This window comes from Chionomys nivalis, chromosome 3 (genome assembly GCF_950005125.1).
Source record: "Chionomys nivalis chromosome 3, mChiNiv1.1, whole genome shotgun sequence".
Lineage (NCBI taxonomy): Eukaryota > Metazoa > Chordata > Mammalia > Rodentia > Cricetidae > Chionomys > Chionomys nivalis.
Genome location: NC_080088.1, coordinates 88132992 through 88153510, shown reverse-complemented (window position 1 = coordinate 88153510; position 20519 = coordinate 88132992). Strand labels below are relative to the sequence as shown.

The 20519-nt window shown below is 47.1% G+C and overlaps 2 protein-coding genes across 5 annotated transcripts; one reads left to right on the top strand and one right to left on the bottom strand.

Moving 5' to 3' along the window:
• Positions 1-492: 492 nt before the first annotated feature.
• On the bottom strand, positions 493-11116 carry Pdap1 (PDGFA associated protein 1). Its single transcript, XM_057763595.1, has 6 exons — positions 10993-11116; positions 7097-7188; positions 5727-5834; positions 3217-3338; positions 1689-1840; positions 493-714 (listed from the first exon to the last, which is right to left on the bottom strand). Exons 1-6 carry the CDS (start codon positions 11003-11005, stop codon positions 656-658), a joined length of 546 nt encoding a protein of 181 aa, XP_057619578.1. The 5' UTR covers positions 11006-11116; the 3' UTR covers positions 493-655.
• A 247-nt stretch (positions 11117-11363) lies between these two features.
• LOC130870780 (protein BUD31 homolog) lies at positions 11364-20306 on the top strand. Of its 4 annotated transcripts, XM_057763598.1 has the most exons (7): positions 11364-11443; positions 12443-12579; positions 12922-13016; positions 14084-14200; positions 17029-17151; positions 18307-18473; positions 20084-20306. In XM_057763598.1, the coding sequence occupies exons 4-7, from the start codon at positions 14107-14109 to the stop codon at positions 20132-20134; spliced, it is 435 nt and encodes a 144-aa protein (XP_057619581.1). In that variant the 5' UTR covers positions 11364-11443; positions 12443-12579; positions 12922-13016; positions 14084-14106; the 3' UTR covers positions 20135-20306. The 4 variants fall into 4 exon arrangements, with proteins under 4 accessions (XP_057619581.1, XP_057619580.1, XP_057619582.1 ...); XM_057763597.1 differs by lacking the exon at positions 12922-13016 and having other exon boundaries at positions 20084-20305; XM_057763599.1 differs by lacking the exons at positions 11364-11443; positions 12922-13016 and adding an exon at positions 11456-11572 and having other exon boundaries at positions 20084-20305.
• The last annotated feature ends 213 nt before the right edge of the window (positions 20307-20519 follow it).

Below are 20519 nucleotides of genomic sequence, written 5' to 3'. Positions count from 1 at the left end.
ACAAGGATTATGATAATGTTTAATCTGCCAAATATACAAGTTGAATTTAAGGAGCGTGTCTTGTCTGGGTGATGCACAGTAACCAGAGGTTTCTTGAAATGATCAATGGGTAGGGTTAAAAATGGCTACTAGACCTGACCAGGTGAATGGAAAGGGGGCAGAACAGGTCAGAGAGGAGAGGCTTCATTGGACGGAACTGGCCAGGCACAAACCTCGGACCCTTAGGGGCATGGGCTTCCTGACAGCCCCTGAGTGAGCACCCAGACAACAGTCTGGGCTGGTTGTCATCAACTCCCACAGCAGCTGCCTGCTGGTACTAATTCTCCCCCCCTCCCGTGCAATCTACCGGACAAATGGAATCTCTTTACCCCACTTCCCAGGCACCCCTTAAAAACAGCAAAAACATTCAAATGGTTATGTATGAAATGCTGTCCTGCATCTTTCTGTCTCAAAGATAGCAGCTTGCCCCTCCCCCCAGCCCACCCCCCCCACATCCCCTGAACAATTTCTGTGCCAAGATGAAGAGGAGGCCCCGGGCCGTGGGGGCTCCTGGCCATGAGGGGCTGCTGCAGCGGCGCCAGGGCACAGGGTGGGTGAGACATGGCAGAGGTCCTGGCGGCACGGCCCAGTTCCCTGGCATCTCCCACAGGCCAGCTTACTTATTCAGGGAGAGTGACTGCATTCGTTTTCCTGACAAAGTTGCGTCATCTTTTGCTGAAGGATTGGAAGGGAAAGGTGGGGATTAGAACACAGCAAAAACAACTCCCACATCCCTCTGAATCACAGGGCTTCGGGACCAAGGCCTCAGAAAACATTTTGTGCAAACTGGCTAACAGATAGGAAGAGAGCCAAAGGATCCAGGCTGCCACCTGAGGGAGAGGATTTCTGCTAAGGTCACATGGCCCAGATTCCTGTTATACTTGAACGGCCGTCACTGCCCTATCAAACGCTTCCTGTCCATTCAGGCCCACCAACATATGGTCTGGTGACTACTGAGAACTTCTGGCATCCTTGGCAGAACCCTGCAATTCTAAGCTTCATGTATGTCTAATGTCTTAAGTCAGCAACAATACCTAGCTACATGTCAAGTTCTAACTTGCTTAGAGTTTGGGAAGCCGAATGAGTTACGATAACTAAGCATAGGAAAGGGATGGATGCCCCAATGAGTTCACAGTTCTAGGTGTCAGTTTCCTAGTAATTCAGTAAATAGGAAAGAGAGCTAAGGGTGCTCATAGCCATCCTTGCCTCCTTTCCCATGGAAGGTCTCAAGTAAAGTGTTTCCCTATACTAGACACCCCAAGGCCTGTGAGAACCTAGATAACCTTTAGATGGCCAGGTGAGGAGTGGACACAGGTATGATGCCTGGCATCTTTTTCTTTTATATATAGCTCCACCATCTCAAGCCCCTGAAAGGATGGTGGCAACTTCAAAGACTTGAGCTGCCTCTCAAATGCTGCCTGCTGCTGAAGTCAGTGACTGTTAGATAATGCTCTACTGATCCCAACCCTCATCTACTCCATGATGGTGGGCAAGAGTATCTATCTCCCCCAGAGATCGCATGGCTTTACTGGGTCACATGGTGATCAGGCAGCTGTCATTCCTTAGCCCCTCCCATGTCAGACAGGGTTCAGGGTCCTACCTAGAACGAAGCAGGTAACTGCACCCAGAGCCAACAGACCTGGACCTACCTTTCCTCTCCTCTTCTTTCTTTCTTGCTGCTTCCTCCCGCTGTTTCCGGATGATTGCCAGCCGGGCAAGATCAGCCTTGGCCTGCTCTGTTTTCCCAGCCAAATGCATCTTCATGTAGCGCTCTTTTGCTTTCTGCTTTTCGATTTCTTCTCTGTTTGTATAAAATGTTGTCATGGGCTAGACATGGGAGTAAGCACTCAGGTGCAAAGGAAAAGGAGGGTACGCTCTGGTTCCAAGTGTCTCTGTGGACACCCCCCAAACAAACAAGGAGAGGGAATGGGCCCAGAAGGCAAACCTGTGAGAACCTTGGCACAAGGGACAATGCCTTGTCGTAGAGACAAAGCTGATGTCTGAAAACTTGAGTTTAGTGGCCAAAATGAGAACGTGGAACTCAAACGGAGTGCACTGTGTTTCAGACAAGATAATCATAACCAAAAAGGTACAGGGCAGGGAATACAAGCCACAAATGATGGGAAAGAGACAGAACCTGTCTTCAGGGCAGTCTTACAGTAGTTTATGTGTACCTCCCAAGCAGGTTAACCCCCTCAGGTGGGGCGTGAGAACAAAAGCAGGATTCCTTGGGACAAGGGTGTGGTCAGTAATCAACTGTCTAAATAGAGTACTAAAGGCCATCAATCTCTGTGTGGTTCTGACTAGGAGGGCTGTCTAACACATGAGAACACAGGGTTTCATTTGCACTGAAACCTTGGAGGAGTCAAATAGCAAAGGAGGAAAGAGCCTTGCCTGGCAGGAGCAGCAGAGGGGCTTTCTGGAGGCCTTCCCAGTCCACAAGGCTGGGTAGTAATAGGAAGCAAAGCATGGGGGCCTGCTTCAAGGGGATGGATGAGAAACTCAGCCAGCTAGGGCTCGATGGGGAAATACTACACTCAGGAGACTAGACAAGACACCTACTATGGAGGTGTGGAGATAGCACAATTGGGTCAGCAGGTTCACCCTGACAGGGATGTGCCAGACTGAAATGTCTCTTGGCTATTCAGGACTAACTAAGCTGCTTCAAGGTTCTGCAGGGCCCCTTCAGTGAAGGCCAGGTACTGGCAGCATGCTGGCTTTCATGATCATCAGTTCTGCATCTCTGTTGGGCAGAGATGCAAGTTTTTGATTTGGGCCCAAAGAGGAAAGTAACCTATCCATGGCTGCTCGATGAAGTGGCAGAACCCTAGTGGGCACTAGAGCCTTTCTGCTCTGAAAAGAACAGCCCAGCCTGCTGGGTTTCTCTGAGTCAATCACAAAAAGGAAACTAATGGAGGGGTATAGAAACAGAGTCCTCCACAGCCCCAATGACACCCAAACCCCCTCTCTGAGGAGTTTGGAAACATGTTCTTTAGTCATCCTGGGATTTGCACAGGTGGTAGGCTGGAATCCTAGCAGCTTTCAGTCTGTTAAAAGGCCAGAGGTTGTCTACTCTTGGGAAGTCAATGAGGCTGTAGGTGTGGCTAGAACACAGAGTGCCTACTTTGGGGCCCTAGTGTGTGTGCTTAGGTTGCAGGTCCACGCAGCAGACATTACCGTTCTCTCCTTGAAAGCTCCTTTGGCCCATCCAGATCCAGTTGTGTGACCTTCTTGGTTGTTTGCGCCACCCGGTTGGGGTTTTCAATGTCAATGAGCCCTTCCACACCTTTTCGCTTTTGCTAAGATGGAGCAGGAATATTAGAGGTTAGGTCTTGGGGTGCCTCAGAAGGCCAGCCCACCACCTCCCAAGAGCCCATCAGGATGGGAACAGCACTTTAGAGTACCTCAGCAGTCTGGGAGGGGCAAGGAAAATGAGTGCATACAATCAAAGCCCAGCCTGTGTCAGGTCCCAGCATCCTGGCAGCTCAGGCTTCAGTAAGTTGCCCAAGATCAACAGAGAGCAGTACTGTTCTATTTCAATCTGTCTCTAGAAGCAGCTTCCCATGCAATTCTAAGCCTGATTTTCCCTATAATGATCACATGCTGGGTTCTAGGGCAGGGTGAGCCATGGTGTTGCAATTCCTGCCCATCTCAGCTTTGAGTAGGAAATATGACACCAGGATGAAGGAGCTTTTTGGATCACATGTCTAAGGAGCTAAGCCATCCTATCTGGAGAGGCCAAAGAAACGAAACAAGTTTTACAGTAGGTTTACTTAATCACGAGCTTTATCAAAACTAGTTTTTCTCCTCAAAATAACCAGGAAGAAATTCCAAGTGTCTACATTCAACTTGAATACCTCTTTCTATAACATGCAGCCATTCATGACAGCTTGACCTGTGAACAACCCTCACCATGATAGGCTGAATGGGGTAAAGGTGGTTGCTGCAAAGCTTAATGTTTGATCACAAGGACCTACGCTTTCTGCAGTTTGTCTGACCACACATACACTATGGCATGCTTGTACACCCATGATAACCCTCCTCACCATAAATAATTTTTTTTAATTTTTTTATTTTTTTGGTTTTTCGAGACAGGGTTTCTCTGTGGCTTTGGAGCCTGTCCTGGAACTAGCTCTTGTAGACCAGGCTGGTCTTGAACTCACAGAGATCTGCCTGCCTCTGCCTCCCAAGTGCTGGGATTAAAGGCGTGCGCCACCACCGCCCGGCTACCATAAATAAATTTTAAAACATAAAGAAAACCTGGATATCCCTCTTCTACTTTCAAGACATTCACAGTTGCCCCCGCCCAGTCCCTATGCAGTAAAGCCAATATCCTTCTGTAACTATAGAGATGCCCTTGACCACTAACTCACAGCTCGCGTTTCTGCTCTTCAAACATACAGAGCTTGTTCTCATCCCAGGGCCTTTCCACTTACTAGTCTGTCAACTGCTCTGCCTAGCATCTGTTGTTTGTCTGCTTGTTTTAACCTGGCTTGTCATAAGCCACCTTACTAGCACAATGCCAGTTCAAGTATCCTCTCTCACATCGATTCATAGGATTTCTCAGTTTGAATTTACTTTATTTTCACTACATGTTCCTATTAGATTATGAGTCCTTAAGAACAAGAACTTTTAGCCAGGCAGTTATGGCACACACCTTTTAATCCCAGCACTCAGGAAGCTAAGGCAGGTAGATCTCAGTGAGTTCAAGACTAGGTCTACAAGACCTAGTTTCAGAGAAACCCTGTCTCAAAACAAAACAAAACAAAAAAACAAAACCAAAAATCAAAAAAACAAAAAACACCAAAACAAAACAAAAAAACCCAAAAAACCAAAAAAAACACCAAAACCAACCAACCAAACAAACAAAAAAACCCCACCAAAACAAAAACCCAAAACCAAACCAAAAAACAACAGTGTTTGAGCTGGGTGGTGTCAGCACACGGATCTCTGAGTTCAAGGCCAGCCTGGTCTAGAGTGAGTTCTAGGACAGGCTCCAAAAAACAAACCGGGCGGTGGTGGCGCACACCTTTAATCCCAGCACTCGGAAGGCAGATCTCTGTGAGTTCGAGACCAGCATGGTCTACAAGAGCTAGTTCCAGGACAGGTTCCAAAACCACAGAGAAACCCTGTCTCAAAAAAACCAAAAAACACCAAAAAAACAAAACAAAACAAAAAACTCTGTCTTGAACCCCACCCCCTCAAAAATCATCATCAAGAGCTTTTGGTAATCAATGTGTCCTCAAAATCTGTAGATGTCCTGTCACTTCACACACAGGCAGCAGAGACAGGATAGATTACAGGTTACATAGCAAGTTTGAGGCCAAGTCAGGATACATGAGACCCTGACTCAAAACAAAACAAAAACAAGAGGGCCAGAGATAGCTAGGCGGGTAAAGAACTTGCCTTGCAAGCCTGACAACTTGACTTTGATCTCTGGAACTCACATCAAAGTGGAAGGGGAGTTGACTCCACAGCCAGTCTCTGACTTCCTATGCCAGCATGGTATGTATGTATGTTTCTCCAATTAAAAACCTAACAAACTGGGCATGGTGGTACATGCTCATAAACCAAGCACTTTAGGAGGTGGAGACAGAATCATCAGGAGATCATAACCGGGCTAGGTCATGTGAGACCGTGTCCTACCTGCCCATAGAATGGGTGTGGCCTGCAGTCTCCAGACTCACCTGGTAGTCATCATCCTCATCTTCACTCTCATCTGAATCTAGAGACTTCTTCTCTTTTTTGGGGTCACCTGAAGCCCCATCTCCACCTTCTTCTTGTTCATCTTCTTCCTGTTTCAGAAATGGACAACCTGCAGAATCAAAAATGCAAAACAGACCCCCGAGAATGTAACACCCACGACTACCCCCTCACTATGGACCGTCACATTAAATCCTTGGAAAGCTCAGGCCAACTATGACAAGGGTCCTAATTCTGTGACCCCAGTAACTCAGCATCATTGACCAGAGACCAGTCCTTTAGTCCAGCAAAGCCTCTAATACAGCCACAAAAGACCTCGATTCTCTTCATAGCCACCTTGGTCAGTTCAGGAAGCAGCCGATCTCACAAGGTGAGAAAGATTCAGATGTGGGCTGAAAACTATGCCTGCTCAGTTGGTACCTGCAGCATGCAGCTGCCAAAGTGACTTTCCTGGTTTTATGCTCCCACAATCATGCCTGCCCACAAACTCCCTTTAGCACCCAATGCCCAAGACCACATCTTGACAGGCTAACTGCTTCTACTCTTTCTGTCTCAAGACTCCCCCTCCAAATCACCTGGAAGAGTCCACATTATGACTTATGCCTGTAATTTCAGCACACAGCAATAAGGCAGAAAGATTGCCAAGAGAGTGCAAAGTCAGCCTGGGTCACATAGTGAGATTCTGTCCCTAAAACCAAATTTAAAAAGCACCAATAAAAACCTTACGTCCATCCTCTCTGAACACCTACCCATACATTCTCCAAGGTCCCATGCAAATGCCAGCAACTCCACAAAGCCCTACCAGATTCCCCAGCTAGATATGGCTCCTCCCTTTCTCAGGGTTGGGGTAGGAGAGGGGGCTGTCTGTACCCTTAGGCCCTTAATCAAGGTGTAGGTATTAAGTATTACAGGAGATGCAATGAATAGTGGACTGGACAGGGTATCCTGGGCCCAGAGGAAAGACAACTTCTAGTTCAGCTTGGACTGGAGGAGGACAGGCGACACTAGTAGGAGTCACAGGAGCAGTGATGCTGGACAAGGTCAAGAGCAATGCTGAGGGTGTGGGAAGGCGGCCCTCCCTATGTGGTTCCAGGAAATCAGAGCTGTAGATGGACAGTGGCGGGTAGAGGGAAAGCCTCTACAAGGAAGGCACATAGGGCCAAGAGTGGAGGCCACGAAGGCAACTGCTACAAAGTGGACGCAAAGTCCCTTCTTATTGGTCCAATCACACCTGCCACCTGCTGCCCTTCCCACCCCATGTGATGACTCTTCCTGGAGAACAGTCCTCTCCTGTCCTCCCCAGTAGCCAGAAGCAAGGGACCACGCAGGCCCACTGGATCAGACATGTACTCACGTTGGCCTTCTGCTTCTCAGCCTGCAGCTGGGCATCGATCTCCTCAGGGCTTGTATACTGTCTCACCCGGCCTTTGTGGCCTCCCTTTCTACCTGCACAAAGATCAGTTCAGGAAGCTGAGAGAGAAGGCTGCCATTTTTGCACTGACCCCAGGAGGCTGTATGCTTGGGAAAAAGGGAACTTCACCTACCCCCACCAAGTACAGTGTTCCCCAAAAAAACACAAGTAGTAGCTTATGACACCTGATGCACAAATCGCCGGATGTAGGTTCCTAACAAGACCTGAGGTGAAGAAAGTAAGGAGGAGTCTGACTGAATCCTGTTTTCTTAAAATCCAAATATGGCTGGGTATAGTGGCGTACACCTTTAGTCCTTGCAGTCCAGACTGCAGAGGCAGGGAAGATATAGACAGACCTTTCAAGTTCTAGGCTAGCCTGGTCTACATATGGAGTTGCTTGCCAGGCAGGGTACATAGTGAGAAACCAAGTAGAGAAGCATAAAACATGTATGCCTTTTCTGGCATAACAAAGCTTTTTACGTTAATATCACTATGTCACAGCTCATCTGATCCTTAGAACAAAGGTACAATACAAAAGCCATTGCTGGTTTTCTACCACAGGGAAGGAGACTGACTTACTGTCAAGCAAAGTGCAAAAGAGGAAGAATTCTGAAGCCTAATACCAATCTAGCTTTATCACTTCCTAGATGTGTGGCTCTATGGGCAGGTATACACTTTCCTAAAGCCTCAGGTTTTTTTTTTCCCCAAAAAGGCTGCCATGGAAATAAACTGGTTACCATTCAAAAAGCAGCAGGGCTGGGCATGGTAATACATGCCTTTAATCCCTGCACTGAGTTCTGGGGCAGCCAGGGCTGTTACATAGAGAAACCTTGCCTCAAAAAAAAAAAAAAAAAAAAAAAAAAAAAGGAGGGGCTGGAGAGATGGCTCAGTGGTTAAGAACACTGACTGCTTTTCCAGAGGACCCGGGTTCAATTCCCACCACCCACATGGCAGCTCACAACTGTCTAAAGATCCAGTTGCAGGGGATCTGACACCTTCACACCAATGCACATAAAATAAAAAGTTAAATAAACCTTAAAGAAAAAAAGCAACTGGAATTGTGAGTGGCACTGGATAAGACACAAAATGTCTGCTAATCTGTTCTAATACCCTGCTTAGTAGAAAAACATAAGGTACCACTGGCGCCGTAAGTGAACTGTCACCAATAGCAGCAGAAAGAATAAATATTCCATGTTTATCTTGGTGATATGAAGAGAACACTTACAGGTAAAAGCCCAAAATAGTCAGGTGATTGTGGCACACACCTTTAATCCCAGTACTTGGGAGCCAGAGGCAGGCAGATCTCTGTGAGTTAGTTTAAGGCCAGCCTGGCCTACAGAGAGAGTGCCAAGACAGGCTCCAAAGCTACAGAGAAACCCTGTCTCAAAAAAAAAAAAAAAAAAAAAAAAAACCAAACAACAACAACAACAAAAAAACAACCCCAAAATATACCAGCAGAGATTCTGTGTTCATTCTGTGCTCAGAATTAAACTAAACTAGCAAATGGGGCTGGAGATGGCTCAGCAGTTAGGAGCACTAGCTGCCAGACAGTCCTGTTTGGTTCCCAGCACCTACATGGCAGCTCAAAATCATCTCTAACTCCAGTTCCAGTGTGTTCCAATGTCCTCTCCTGACTCTCTGGGCACTGTACTCACATGGTGCATTTACATACATGCAGACAAAAACGCCTCACTCATACAAGAAAAATTAAACTGGCAAAATTAATGTTGAATACAGATCCAACAACAGCAGTCTAACACTGACTTGGACTATCTGTGACAATTCATCTAAGAGGTTACGTTCCGTACTCTGATGCTCTAGGAGAACACTAGCCCAGCTCCTGCTGAAGCTCATCTTACAGCTGGGTGGCAGCTCCTGGGCAACATGACCTCTCTGGATTTCCCAAAGCCCCTTGCTGTGAGTAGAGAATCTGTAATTAGTCAGCCAGAACCACTCCAAGCTCTAGAGAACACTGCAGAGACACTGATTTCCTAGACAGCAGCTGCAGAGCTGTAATTGGGCTGCCACAACCCACACCACCCATTTTTAATGACTACCTGAGTTCCCAAGGGTATCTAGGTGTGTTCATGAAAGGTCTATTGTGAGATACCAAGCTTGCCATTCAAAACAGCTAGGTGGTGGTACACACACCTTTAATCCCAGCACCCAGGAGGCAGAGGCAGGTGGATCTCTGTGAGTTCAATCTGGTCTACAAAGAGCTCCAAAGGACAGGCTCCGAAGTTACAGAGATACCCCCCCCCCAACAAAAACAAACTAAACAAATGGGAAAAAAAGCCCCCGAAAACCTCTTCTTGCCTTCTTAATATTCCAGGCAGTGGTAACAACTCAAAACAGGTCATTATAGGACCTTATTCCCTACACTTCTCTATGGGATACTGACCTTAGCTTGGTTCACAGTATGAAGAAAAAGAACTTGTCTCTTGCTCTTGGGGAATTTTTCTTAAAAAATATTTTTTATAGTTGTATCATATTAACCCAAGCCTTGTCTGCCTGCAGGGCTTTCCACGAATCAAAAGACTAAATGAATTAGGCAGTATTTCATATTTAGGACTGAGAAACTGGAATCTGCAACCTCGGAGTAAAGAGTTCTGGAGCTGGAAAAGTTCCTTTGCCTCTCACAGATGAGACCGAGGAACAAAAGACAGTGAGTGTTCTTCCAGACACAGAATAAATCGGAAGAGAACTAGGTTTAGCCGCACTTGGCTCTGTAAAGCCCAATGTCTGCATATTGACAGGAAGCAATTTAGGCTTGAAAAAGCTCCAGGCAGATGTTCCTGTAGGGTGACTGAATTAACTGGCTTAACACGTGAGCTCCCGCCGGGCGGTGGTGGCACACGCCTTTAATCCCAGCACTCGGGAGGCAGAGGCAGGCGGATCTCTGGGAGTTCGAGGCCAGCCTGGTCTACAAGAGCTAGTTCCGGGACGGGCACCAAAGCTACAGAGAAACCCTGTTTCGAAAAACCAGAAAAAACAAAACAAAACAAAACACGTGAGCTCCCAACATTAACAGAACATCTGTTCAGTGCCAAGAGCTAGCCAGGTCCTTAGTGCGATCTCTTCTATCGTCCCCAACTCAATTCACACCCGTGTAGTTCAGGTCTTGTTTGAGGCTACAGAATTAGGATGTGATATATCTGGTATGCAAACCCCCGATTCTACTGTCTTTTGGGGGCTTGTCTGGGCATTTAGGGACCACGGGGCACCAGACTGAGTACGGGGGGCCCCCTAGTTTAGGCCTCGAAACGGAACAAGAGGTAGAGATATAATCAATGCCTCCCCTTTTGGCAACGACAAAACTGAGACACAAAGAAAGTTAGGCGACATCCTTAACGGCTACCGTGCAAGGAGAGAGTCAAAGCAAGGTGGGCCAGAATCCACATCATTAAGTCAAGGTCTTATTATGAGGCAGGCGTGGCCGAGTTGGAGCCCCACAGAAGCCACACTTTCTGCTCGAGGCGGACAGGCTCCGCACCAGCGCGGGACACGGTGACTCAGTCTCCGGCTGGCCAAGTGGGAGGACAATTCCAGACGCTCGCCAGACTCCGAGGACCGACTCCTGGGTCCCCTTTTCCTCGGGGGCGAGGACCTAACGCCGGGGAAATTCCTTAAAATCCTCGATGGCGAGGCTCTCGACCGCTGCGATCCTGTTTCCCAGGCAGGACAATTGAGCGTCGAGGCCCACGCTGGGCTGTGAGGCGGCGGGGATGGCCTCCTTCGGCGCGGATCTCCTAGAGGTCCGCGGCCTGAGGGGACAGTGGCAGCCCACCCACGGCAGCCCCTAGCGAAGTCACGCGAACCACGCGCGCCCACTCCCTCACCTCCTTTGGGCATCTCGGCTCTGGCTGCTGCAGCGGCGGCGGCGCCTCGAACTGACACCGGAACCGGAAATGCCTTGGGATCGACTTCTTCCGTCCAGGGCAGCGCCTACCCGCACGCCGCTGCCGCTGCGAGGAACGGGGACCTCACCGAGGCCGGGATGTCTTGCGAGTTGCCTGATTTTCTGGCCCGACCGCGTGCTGCCTGGCAACCGCGCTCCCCGGGATCCAGGTCCGGGCAGACGCGTAGTTGTGCCGGTCACCCCCACAGAAAGTGAAAAGAAAGGGGTCGTAGGACTTCCGAACTTCTACAAAGGCAGTGTTTGGACACCTAGGATGACGCAATCTTAGCGTGGGGTGGGCGGGGTCCCGCGAGGGCCTTATTATGAAGAGTTTCTCACCCGGGCGGAAGTCGTCAATAAAGCAGCGGCGGCCGTAGGTGCTTGGTCTTCCGGTGAGTGTTTCTTTCCTCTGTTCTCGAGTACTGTCTCTTTGGCAACGGTTACGGCCAAGGCGATCTTAGCTGCGTAAGCGGCTGAGGCTGGAGTCCCTGATAAATGGAGTCTTTATCGTTCTACACAGGGTATGGAGGATTTGAGGCGCTTTCTTTCTCAGTGCCCCCCCCCATCGTTTTCGCTTCCTGGACCGTTTTCTAAATACTGCCTGTTTCTCAGATGCTGGTCTCTGAATTTCCCCCACTGTTTTGTCAGTAACATCCCTCTCGTTCACCTCTTCTCCCGAACTCTGTAAACCGCCCAACAACTCTTTCCTCCTGATACGTTCACCTTCTCGTTTTACCTTTCTCCTGACCCGAGAGTCTCCCCGGTTGAATTCTCCTGGGTCGGGAGAACGTAATTCTGTGCTGAGGCTGCGCGCCCTGGGAAGGACTCGGACCCCATCCACCTCTTCACTTTAGTGCTGGGAGAACCAGTGCAAAGACCACTGATGGGGAAGTCTGCCAGTTCTCGGCTGTGTGACCAACCCTGAGTCCACCTCACTGTTTTGAATTCATTTGTAAGACTGTTAAGGAGAGGTGTGTGTGGGGGGGGCGTGATTGTAAAGCTCACTCACCACACACTGGGTGGGAGGGCACACATTTGGAAGACAGGAGTCGGTTGTACTTAATAATAAGTACAACCAGTAATAAGTGGCCAGGATTCTCTTTGCCAGCTAGAAAGCTGAATGCAATTTGAAAGGATGCTTTTTGCCTTTTAGGTGATTTAAAGGCTTGGTGGCTCATGCCTTTAATCCCAGGAAGCAGAGGCATGTGGATCTCTGAATTTAAGGCAGGCATGGTCTACATTCCAGGACAGCCAGGGCTACACAGTGAAACCCTGTCTTCAACACACTCACACACACACACACAAAAAGGAAAAGCAATTTTTCTATTATAATATGAATGATTTGGCCGTTTATTATGTGTAATCTATTGCTTTCTGCTCTCGTTTTTCAGATGAGACAGAGGACCAAAGAAGAAAAGTGATCTTCCCAAAGTCACAGAATATTGGTGAATCAGGTCAAGAACACAGGATTGTAACTGCAAAGTCCAGGGAGAGATTTTTATATATTCTCATAGGAAAGAGATCGAGGGTATTGTGCATTTCATATCTATGTTTCCCCCTTTAAAACTGCCACCCCTTAGATCCTTCACTTAAAGACTTTAATTGTAATTGACTTGCAATCTATTTTTAATAATGATCCCATAAGGTATATCTTTTTTTTTTTTTTTTTTTTTTTTTTTTTTTGTGGTTTTGGAGCCTGTCCTGGAACTAGCTCTTGTAGACCAGGCTGGTCTCGAACTCACAGAGATCCGCCTGCCTCTGCCTCCCAAGTGCTGGGATTAAAGGCGTGCGCCACCACCGCCCGGCAAGGTATATCTTATTATACTTACTTTTACAGGTGAGAAAGTGAAAACTTTTTTTTCTTTTTAAGACATACTGTCACATCTAGATTACTAGATTGGCGTCAAACTCACCATATATCCAAAGCTGGCCTTGAACGCCTCCTGATTCTTCTGCCTCCAACCTGTAAGTGTGTACGACCATTCACATCTAAAGGCTACGTAGCTGTCTGGGGCCTTCTGAAGAATAATCTACTGTGACATACTTTTGGTTTTGGATGCAAGCCAAAGTAACAAAACAAATAGCTAGAGAGAAGGGAGGAAGTAGATGGCAAAGTGTCTAGGCAGAAATCTACTGGGGAAGCTGCTTTAAGGCTTCCAACTGGAGTGAGTGCCCAGTAGAGTTCTGGCCATACTGTCCATCAGATGAGATTCCAAGCAAAAAAAAAAAAAAAAATTTGAGATAATGACATCAGATCTGCTGCTCACAACATCCAGCAGAAACTGACTGGAAAAACTGAAGCAGTCAGCTCAAGTTCCCGTGGCTGAAGTTCCAGGTTCTCATTTCTACTGTAGACATTTTTTTTTCTTTTTCTTCTTTTTTTTTAAAATATTTATTATTTATTACGTATACAATATTCTGTCTGTGTGTATGCCGAAGGCCAGAAGAGGGCACCAGACCTTATTGCAGATGGTTGTGAGCCACCATGTGGTTGCTGGGAATTGAACTCAGGACCTTTGGAAGAGCAGGCAATGCTCTTAACCGCTGAGCCATCTCTCCAGCCCCCTACTGTAGACGCTTATATATGGTGAGATAACAGTACTAACTGTTGGAAATAGAGTACCTTCCAGCAGATTCCAAGGCCATGGAGTTTTCACTCTCGGTCTGTTTTGCTGTTCTCAATCCTCCCTATGTAGAGTTAGGGAGTTTTTGGGGGGTGTAGCCCAAGCCCAGATAAAGAACTGGGGAGGATACTGAGATACATATGCTTGGCTCTGAAATAGGGGGTGGAGAGCCAACTTCTAGAGGCGCTCAGAAAACACATATACATGACTTACTGACATAACATACAGTACACTTTCTGGGCTTGATGGATGTGTAAAGCACACAGAGCTGTAGTGTGAACTCAGGAGTCTGGATAGGAGTCCGTCCCTTCATGGCGCTACTTAACTGCTCTTGCTGCTTTGCGTAAAGGATGGCTGCCAAAGGCCTTTGGCAGTCCGAGACTTAGAAAGCTCTTGACTTTCTTCTAGATCTTTACAACTCTTGCTGGAAAATGCCCAAAGTCAAAAGAAGCCGGAAAGCTCCTCCAGATGGTTGGGAATTGATCGAACCAACACTGGATGAACTAGATCAAAAGATGAGGGAAGGTAAGTGGTAGTGTTCCTAACTGGGTGGCTTGGATGTAGGAGGCTCAGGTGCCTCCGATACACAGACAACTGTGAGAAGAGGTTCACTGTCAACTGGTCCAGTTCTGTTTACTTATCGGCTCAGAATGCTTGAAAGTTCTGAAATAGGATTATTAGCGTGCGTATTTCTGAGAGAAAGATTGAGTGTCTTTTTCACTTCAAGTGTTGTCTTGGATACAGGGTCTCACTGTATAAATTTTTTTCATTACTTTTGACACAGTGTCTACATAGATCAGTAGATCAGGCTGGCCCCAAGCTCATGGAGAGCTGTCTGCCTGTGCCTCCCTAGCACAGATATTAAAGGTATAGCAAAATGCCCGACTTCCCCCCCCCCCACACTCTTATCTCTCTCTTTCTCTATCTCTCTCTCTCTTTCCTTCTTTCCTTCCTTCCTTTCTCTTTTTCTTTTAAGATTTATTTTAGAGCCGGGCGGTGGTGGCGCACGCCTTTAATCCCAGCACTAGGGAGGCAGAGGCAGGTGGATCTCTGTCAGTTCGAGGCCAGCCTGGTCTACAAGAGGTAGTTCCAGGACAGGAACCAAAAGCTACGGAGAAACCCTGTCTCGAAAAAAAAAAAATCCAAAAAAAAAAAAAAAAAAAGATTTCTTTTAGGGGCTGGAGAGATGGCTCAGCGATTAAGAGCATTGGCTGCTCTTCCAGAGGTCCTGAGTTCAATTCCCAGCAACCACATGGTGGCTCACAGCAATCTATAATGAGATCTGGTGCCCTCTTCTGATCTGTAGGCACAATTGTATACATAATAAATACTAAATCTGAAAAAAGATTTATTTTACATTGGGGGAGAAGGGGGTATATACATGAGAGTACAGGAGGCTGGTGGAGAGTGTCAGATCCCCTAAAGCTGGTGTTACAGGTAGTTGTAGCTACCCTGACATGGGTGCTGGGAACAGCCCCATTATAAAGCATCTTTTACCCCCACCCCCCTTTTGCCCCTTTGAGAGTCCTTGTAGTGGCCTGGGGCTCTGAAAATCTTTGTCCCTGGGTCCTTGCACCATGTAGCGGTTTCTGCACCACAACCCCGCTGTGGAATCCTGGCAGTCAGCTTGTCTCTGGACATTTTATCTGACCTCTAGTATATGCTAGCCTTTGGTGAGCACAGCTTGTCCTAGTTTGGTTGCTGTTACTGTGATAAACACCCTGACCAAAAGCAACAAAGGGAAGGAAAGGGTTTATTTGGCTTACAATTCCAGGTTAGCGTCTATCATTGAGGGGATGTCAAGACTGGAACTAAAACAATACACACCCATAGTCAAAGAGCAGAGAACAGGGCTGGAGAAATAACTCAGTGATTAAGCACGTGCGACTCTTGCTGAGGACCCAGGTTCATTTCCCAACACCCACATGTCTGCTCACATCAGTTTATAACTCCATTTCCAGGGATCCAGCACCTCTTCTGACATCTATGAGCACTGGGTACATACATACATGTAGGCCAAACACTCATATATAAATGATCTTAGAAACTTTTTTTTTTTTTTTTTTTTTTTGGTTTTCCGAGACAGGGTTTCTCTGTGGTTTTGGAGCCTGGCCTGGAACTAGCTCTTGTAGACCAGGCTGGTCTCGAACTCACAGAGATCCGCCTGCCTCTGCCTCCCAAGTGCTGGGATTAAAGACGTGCGCCACCACCGCCCGGCTTCTAAGAAACTTTTTTTAAAAAATGGTAAAAGAACACATGGTACTTGCTCACACACAAGTTCAACTAGCTTTCTTTACTCTCAGACAGTTCAGGACACACACACACACACACCAAGAATGGTGCCTCTATTCAGAGTAGATCTTCTATCTCAGTTGGGCTAACTTGATCTAGCTCATTACTCAAATAAGGCCCCTTAGGGGATTCTAAGTCTGCCAAGATGAATAAAAGACATCTTGCTGTATGACTACTTGCTTGTTATTTGTGTGGTGTGAGAGTGGCTTTTGCACAAACGTGTACTGCAGAGCATGGTAGAGGTTAGAGGACAACTTACCGGAGTCAGTTCTCTCCACCCTGAGGATTCCAGGGATCAGTCTCATAGTAGTTTTTATCCCACCACCCGGAATTGCTATTTCATGTTTTGCTTCATGTGTACCATGTTTGTGCCTAGTGTTTGCAAAGGCTGAAAGAGGGACGCTGGATCCCTGGAACTGGAGTTACAACATAAGCCGCCACCTAGGTACTGGGAATTGAACCTGGGTTTTCTGCAAAAACAGCCAATGCTCTTGACCACTGAGCCACCTTTCCAGCCCCCTTCAGATTGCTATTTAAAACAATCTTTGAAATACCTGTTTACATAAAACCACAGAGAAACCCTGTCTCGAAAAACCAAAAAAAAAAAAAAAAAAAGAAATACCTGTTTACAGCTGATGTGATCATTGCTATTGAGGTCATACCTATAGCAATAATTTCTAAGCCACTGTTAACTCTGCTTTCTCTTTTCACAGCTGGTTGTTCAGTGCTCAGAACTTGTAGTAGTCAAGCTTGCTATGTATGGGTCAAGAGATTTCTTGGCACAACTCTAAAAGTAAAGGAAATTTAGAGTGGATGCAAAAGAGTCTGTATTCATCCTGCTTCAGTGTGTTCCTAAACTCATGGTAACTCTAGACATTCCCTACCCCGTTCTCCCAGCAGGGCTTGAGGATTCCAGTTTTGTCCACTCTTGTCATTGTCCGTTGTTTTCATTACTATCCCCACGGGTATAAAATAATCATAGCTGTAGTTAAGGAAGCAAACATGCTGCGTGCCATGCAGACTGACTGTCTCCTAAATATATACATGTTTTTTCTCTCCAGCTGAAACTGAACCCCATGAGGGAAAGAGAAAAGTGGAATCTCTGTGGCCTATTTTCAGAATCCATCACCAGAAAACGCGATATATATTTGACCTGTTTTATAAGCGGAAAGCCATTAGTAGAGGTAAGTGTGACTGGCTAAATACCTTGGCCTTTAAAAAGCTATTGCTACTCTGTTCACATACCTGTGGAGGCAAGTGCATTCCAAGGATTCAGTGTGGAGGATGTGGGAGAATCTTCAGGAACTGGTTCTCTCCTTTTGCCATGTGGGCCTGGGGCATTGAACTCAGTTCATTAGGCCTGTATGGAAAGCATTCTTGGCCTCTGAGGAAACTTGTTGACCTTTTGTATTTGAATAGTTTTGAGATATATATAGTGGTTCATAAAAAGCTGGCTGTCACCAGGCCTTTAATCCCAGCAGTTTGGGAGGCAGGGGCAGGTGGTTGTCTGAATTCAAGGCTAGCTAGATCTACATAGCAAATTGTAGGAGATTGAGGGGCTGCACAGAGAACCCTATCTCAAAACAGGTGAAAAAGCTGAGTGCTGAGACCCATAGTTTCAGCACTTGGAAAGCAGAAGCAGGAAAACTGTTGGGACTCCAGGCAAGCCTTGACTGTTGTGTGATATCCTGACTCCAAAAACAAAACTAAAAACAATGGTTCTTATCTTTGCAAACCCAGCAAGCAGCAGTTTAGTGATGAAGAAATTTGTGTGTTTTCTTTTTTGAAACAAGGTTATACCAGTGTAGCCTTGGCTTGCCTGGAGCTTACATAGACCTTACTGACCTTAAAATAACAATGTTCTGGGCTGGACAGATGGCTCAGAGGTTAAGAGCATTGCCTGCTCTACCAAAGGTCCTGAGTTCAATTCCCAGCAACCACATAGTGGCTCACAACCATTTGTAATGGGGTCTGGTGCCCTCTTCTGGCCAGCAGGCATACACACAGAATATTGTATACATAATAAATAAATATTTAAAAACAAACAAACAATGTTCTACCTACCTCTGTCAAATTCTGCGATTAAAGACCCCCCACTTAAATTTTTTTTTTTTTCCTTTTTGATTTCGAGGCAGGGTCTCTGTCGTCATAACTCTCCTGGAACTTATTTTGTAGACCAGGCTGGCCTCAAACTCAGAGAAATCTTTCTGTCTCTGCCTCCCAAGTGTTGGAATCAAAGGCTTAGGCCACCATACCCAGTGTAATTTTCCTTTTTAGTCTATGATGGAGGCAGGTTTATTGTGCCATGTTCTGATGCCTTGTCCCTCCCTTTCTGACAGAACTCTATGAATACTGCATTAAAGAAGGCTATGCAGACAAAAACCTAATTGCCAAGTGGAAAAAGCAGGGCTACGAGAATTTATGCTGCCTACGCTGCATTCAGACCAGGGACACCAACTTTGGGACGAACTGCATTTGCCGGGTTCCGAAAAGCAAGCTGGAAGTGGTAATGCCTGATGGCTGGACGGGGAATTATTTTCTGTTTAAAGCTCTGCTTTAGTTGGCCATAATGGGTATTTTGGGAAGGAATTTTGTCACTGGAAATCTGTCTGCCATCCCTCCCAAGAGTGAGTCCTTCTGATCAGGATCCTTCCTAGTGAGATGTAAGATTGGTCTCAACACTACCTGTGGTCAATAACTGGACCAAGCCTCTTTTCTTAGGCGGTAGCTCTGAGGTGACGGAAGGGCTACATTGGCGTGGCTAGTAGGCAACCTATCCCTTTCTCTCTGGCCTCATGGTGACAGTCTCTGGGTATCCTCATGGTGACAGTCTCTGGGTATCCTCATGGTGACAGTCTCTGGGTATCCTCATGGTGACAGTCTCTGGGTATCCTCATGGTGACAGTCTCTGGGTATCCTCATGGTGACAGTCTCTGGGTATCCTCATGATGACAGTCTCTGGGTATCTTCTGTCAGAACTTTGTTCCAAAGCAAGGAGTGGTGACTCACTTTAATCCCAGCACTTGGGAGGTTGAGACCAGCCTGGACTAGTGCTGAGATCGTGTTTCATAATGATGATGATGATGATGATGATTTCAAAGCTAGGCACCTGGCAGTGGTGCTGGGGTATAGTGGCTGAACTCCAGTTTCCAGACCCTTGAAATGGAATACCAGGACATCAGACCAGGGCCACCCACTGAGCTTTCATTCAGTGCAGATGGCCTCAGCTCAGCAGCCAGTTCTATCTGCCCTCTGTGCCAAGACTGGGGCTCTGGTGTGGATGTGCCAAGCCATGCCTAGTGGTTGATGGCTGCTTGCCAAGAGGAGGCTCTTGGTGTCCCAGCCTCTGGATTGTTCCTCAGTTGGCAGAGGGCTGTCTAGCATGCATGAGGCCCTGGTTCCATCTCCAGCACTCCATAGAACCAGATGTGGTAGTGCACATCTGTAGACTAAGCTGTGAAATGTAGGGTCATTCATTATGAGACCTGTCTCAAAGATTTAGCAAAACTTTACCAGAAAACTTTATTTGCTTAAAATGGGCTCTTGGACTCCAGAAAAAGAAGGTCAAGACAGCATTTCACCAGTCCCCCAGCCAGCCACTATGCCCCGGGACAATTCTGTTGTGGCCACAGGAACTTGAGTGCATACCTTTTGCCCAGTGTCCTCAAGAACTCTGGCCTAAGCCCTCTAGGCAGTATCAGGCCCACCAGGAGAAAAAAAATGGCTGGCTTACATCAGGTGGTCACACACCTTTAATCCTTTAAGCAGAGACAGCAGGATCTCTGAGTTCAAGGCCAACCTGGTCTACAGAGCAAATTCTAGGCCATCAAGGATTGCTACAGAGAGAAACCCTGTCTCAGAAAAAAAAAAAAAAAGAGGGAGGCACTGGCTTACAGAGATTCTTTGTGGCGGTGGTAGGTGTGTCTTGCCTTAATCACACACAGACGTGTAACTTTCGGCTAGTGGTAGCTGTTTCCATTTTCCCAAAGGAGCTAAAATAGCCCAATGGAAGTGTGTAGGGACAGGGACTGTTCCACCAGCATCCTGTACAGCACTTTCAGTCGGTATGTGCAGGGTTGTAGCAGTGTATACAAATGTCCCCGTCTTCTGTTACAGGGTCGCATCATCGAGTGCACGCACTGCGGCTGCAGAGGTTGCTCTGGCTGACACCCATGACTCTGCTCTATTCTGGACTTTGGACTTTGTTGGTTCCTACCTGCTGGGCCACCCCCTTCTGGAGCAGCTCTTCTCAGAGTGGTGCCCAGAGAAGAGACCCAGAGGGAACATGGGCTCTAGAGGTGAAGGCTTTCCAATCCCTGAAATCTGTAAAAATAAAACCATTAGACCTCTTGGCTATATTCATTCTTTCAGAGCATCAGGCTGTGGGCTGCAGGAAAAGGGCACAGTCGTGGCTCAGTGTCATAGCCAGTCTGTGAGCAGAAGCTTACACTTTCTCAGCAGTGATGTGGAGGGCAACATGGGCCCAGTATTTTGTCCTCATGCCTATGCCTGCAGAACGCTGCGGTGTCTCTAGGAAGGCGACACCAGCACA

Coding starts and splice junctions, on each gene's coding strand:
- LOC130870780 (XM_057763598.1), top strand. CDS start 14,107: ATGCCCAAAGTCAAAAGAAGCCGGAAAGCTCCTCCAGATGGTTGGGAA. Junction 14,201..17,028: donor AGATCAAAAGATGAGGGAAG/GTAAGTGGTAGT, acceptor TTTTCTCTCCAG/CTGAAACTGAACCCCATGAG. Junction 18,474..20,083: donor CGAAAAGCAAGCTGGAAGTG/GTAATGCCTGAT, acceptor CTTCTGTTACAG/GGTCGCATCATCGAGTGCAC.
- Pdap1 (XM_057763595.1), bottom strand. Junction 1,841..3,216: donor GAGCTTTCAAGGAGAGAACG/GTAATGTCTGCT, acceptor TTATACAAACAG/AGAAGAAATCGAAAAGCAGA. Junction 715..1,688: donor GAAAGAAGAGGAGAGGAAAG/GTAGGTCCAGGT, acceptor CCAATCCTTCAG/CAAAAGATGACGCAACTTTG.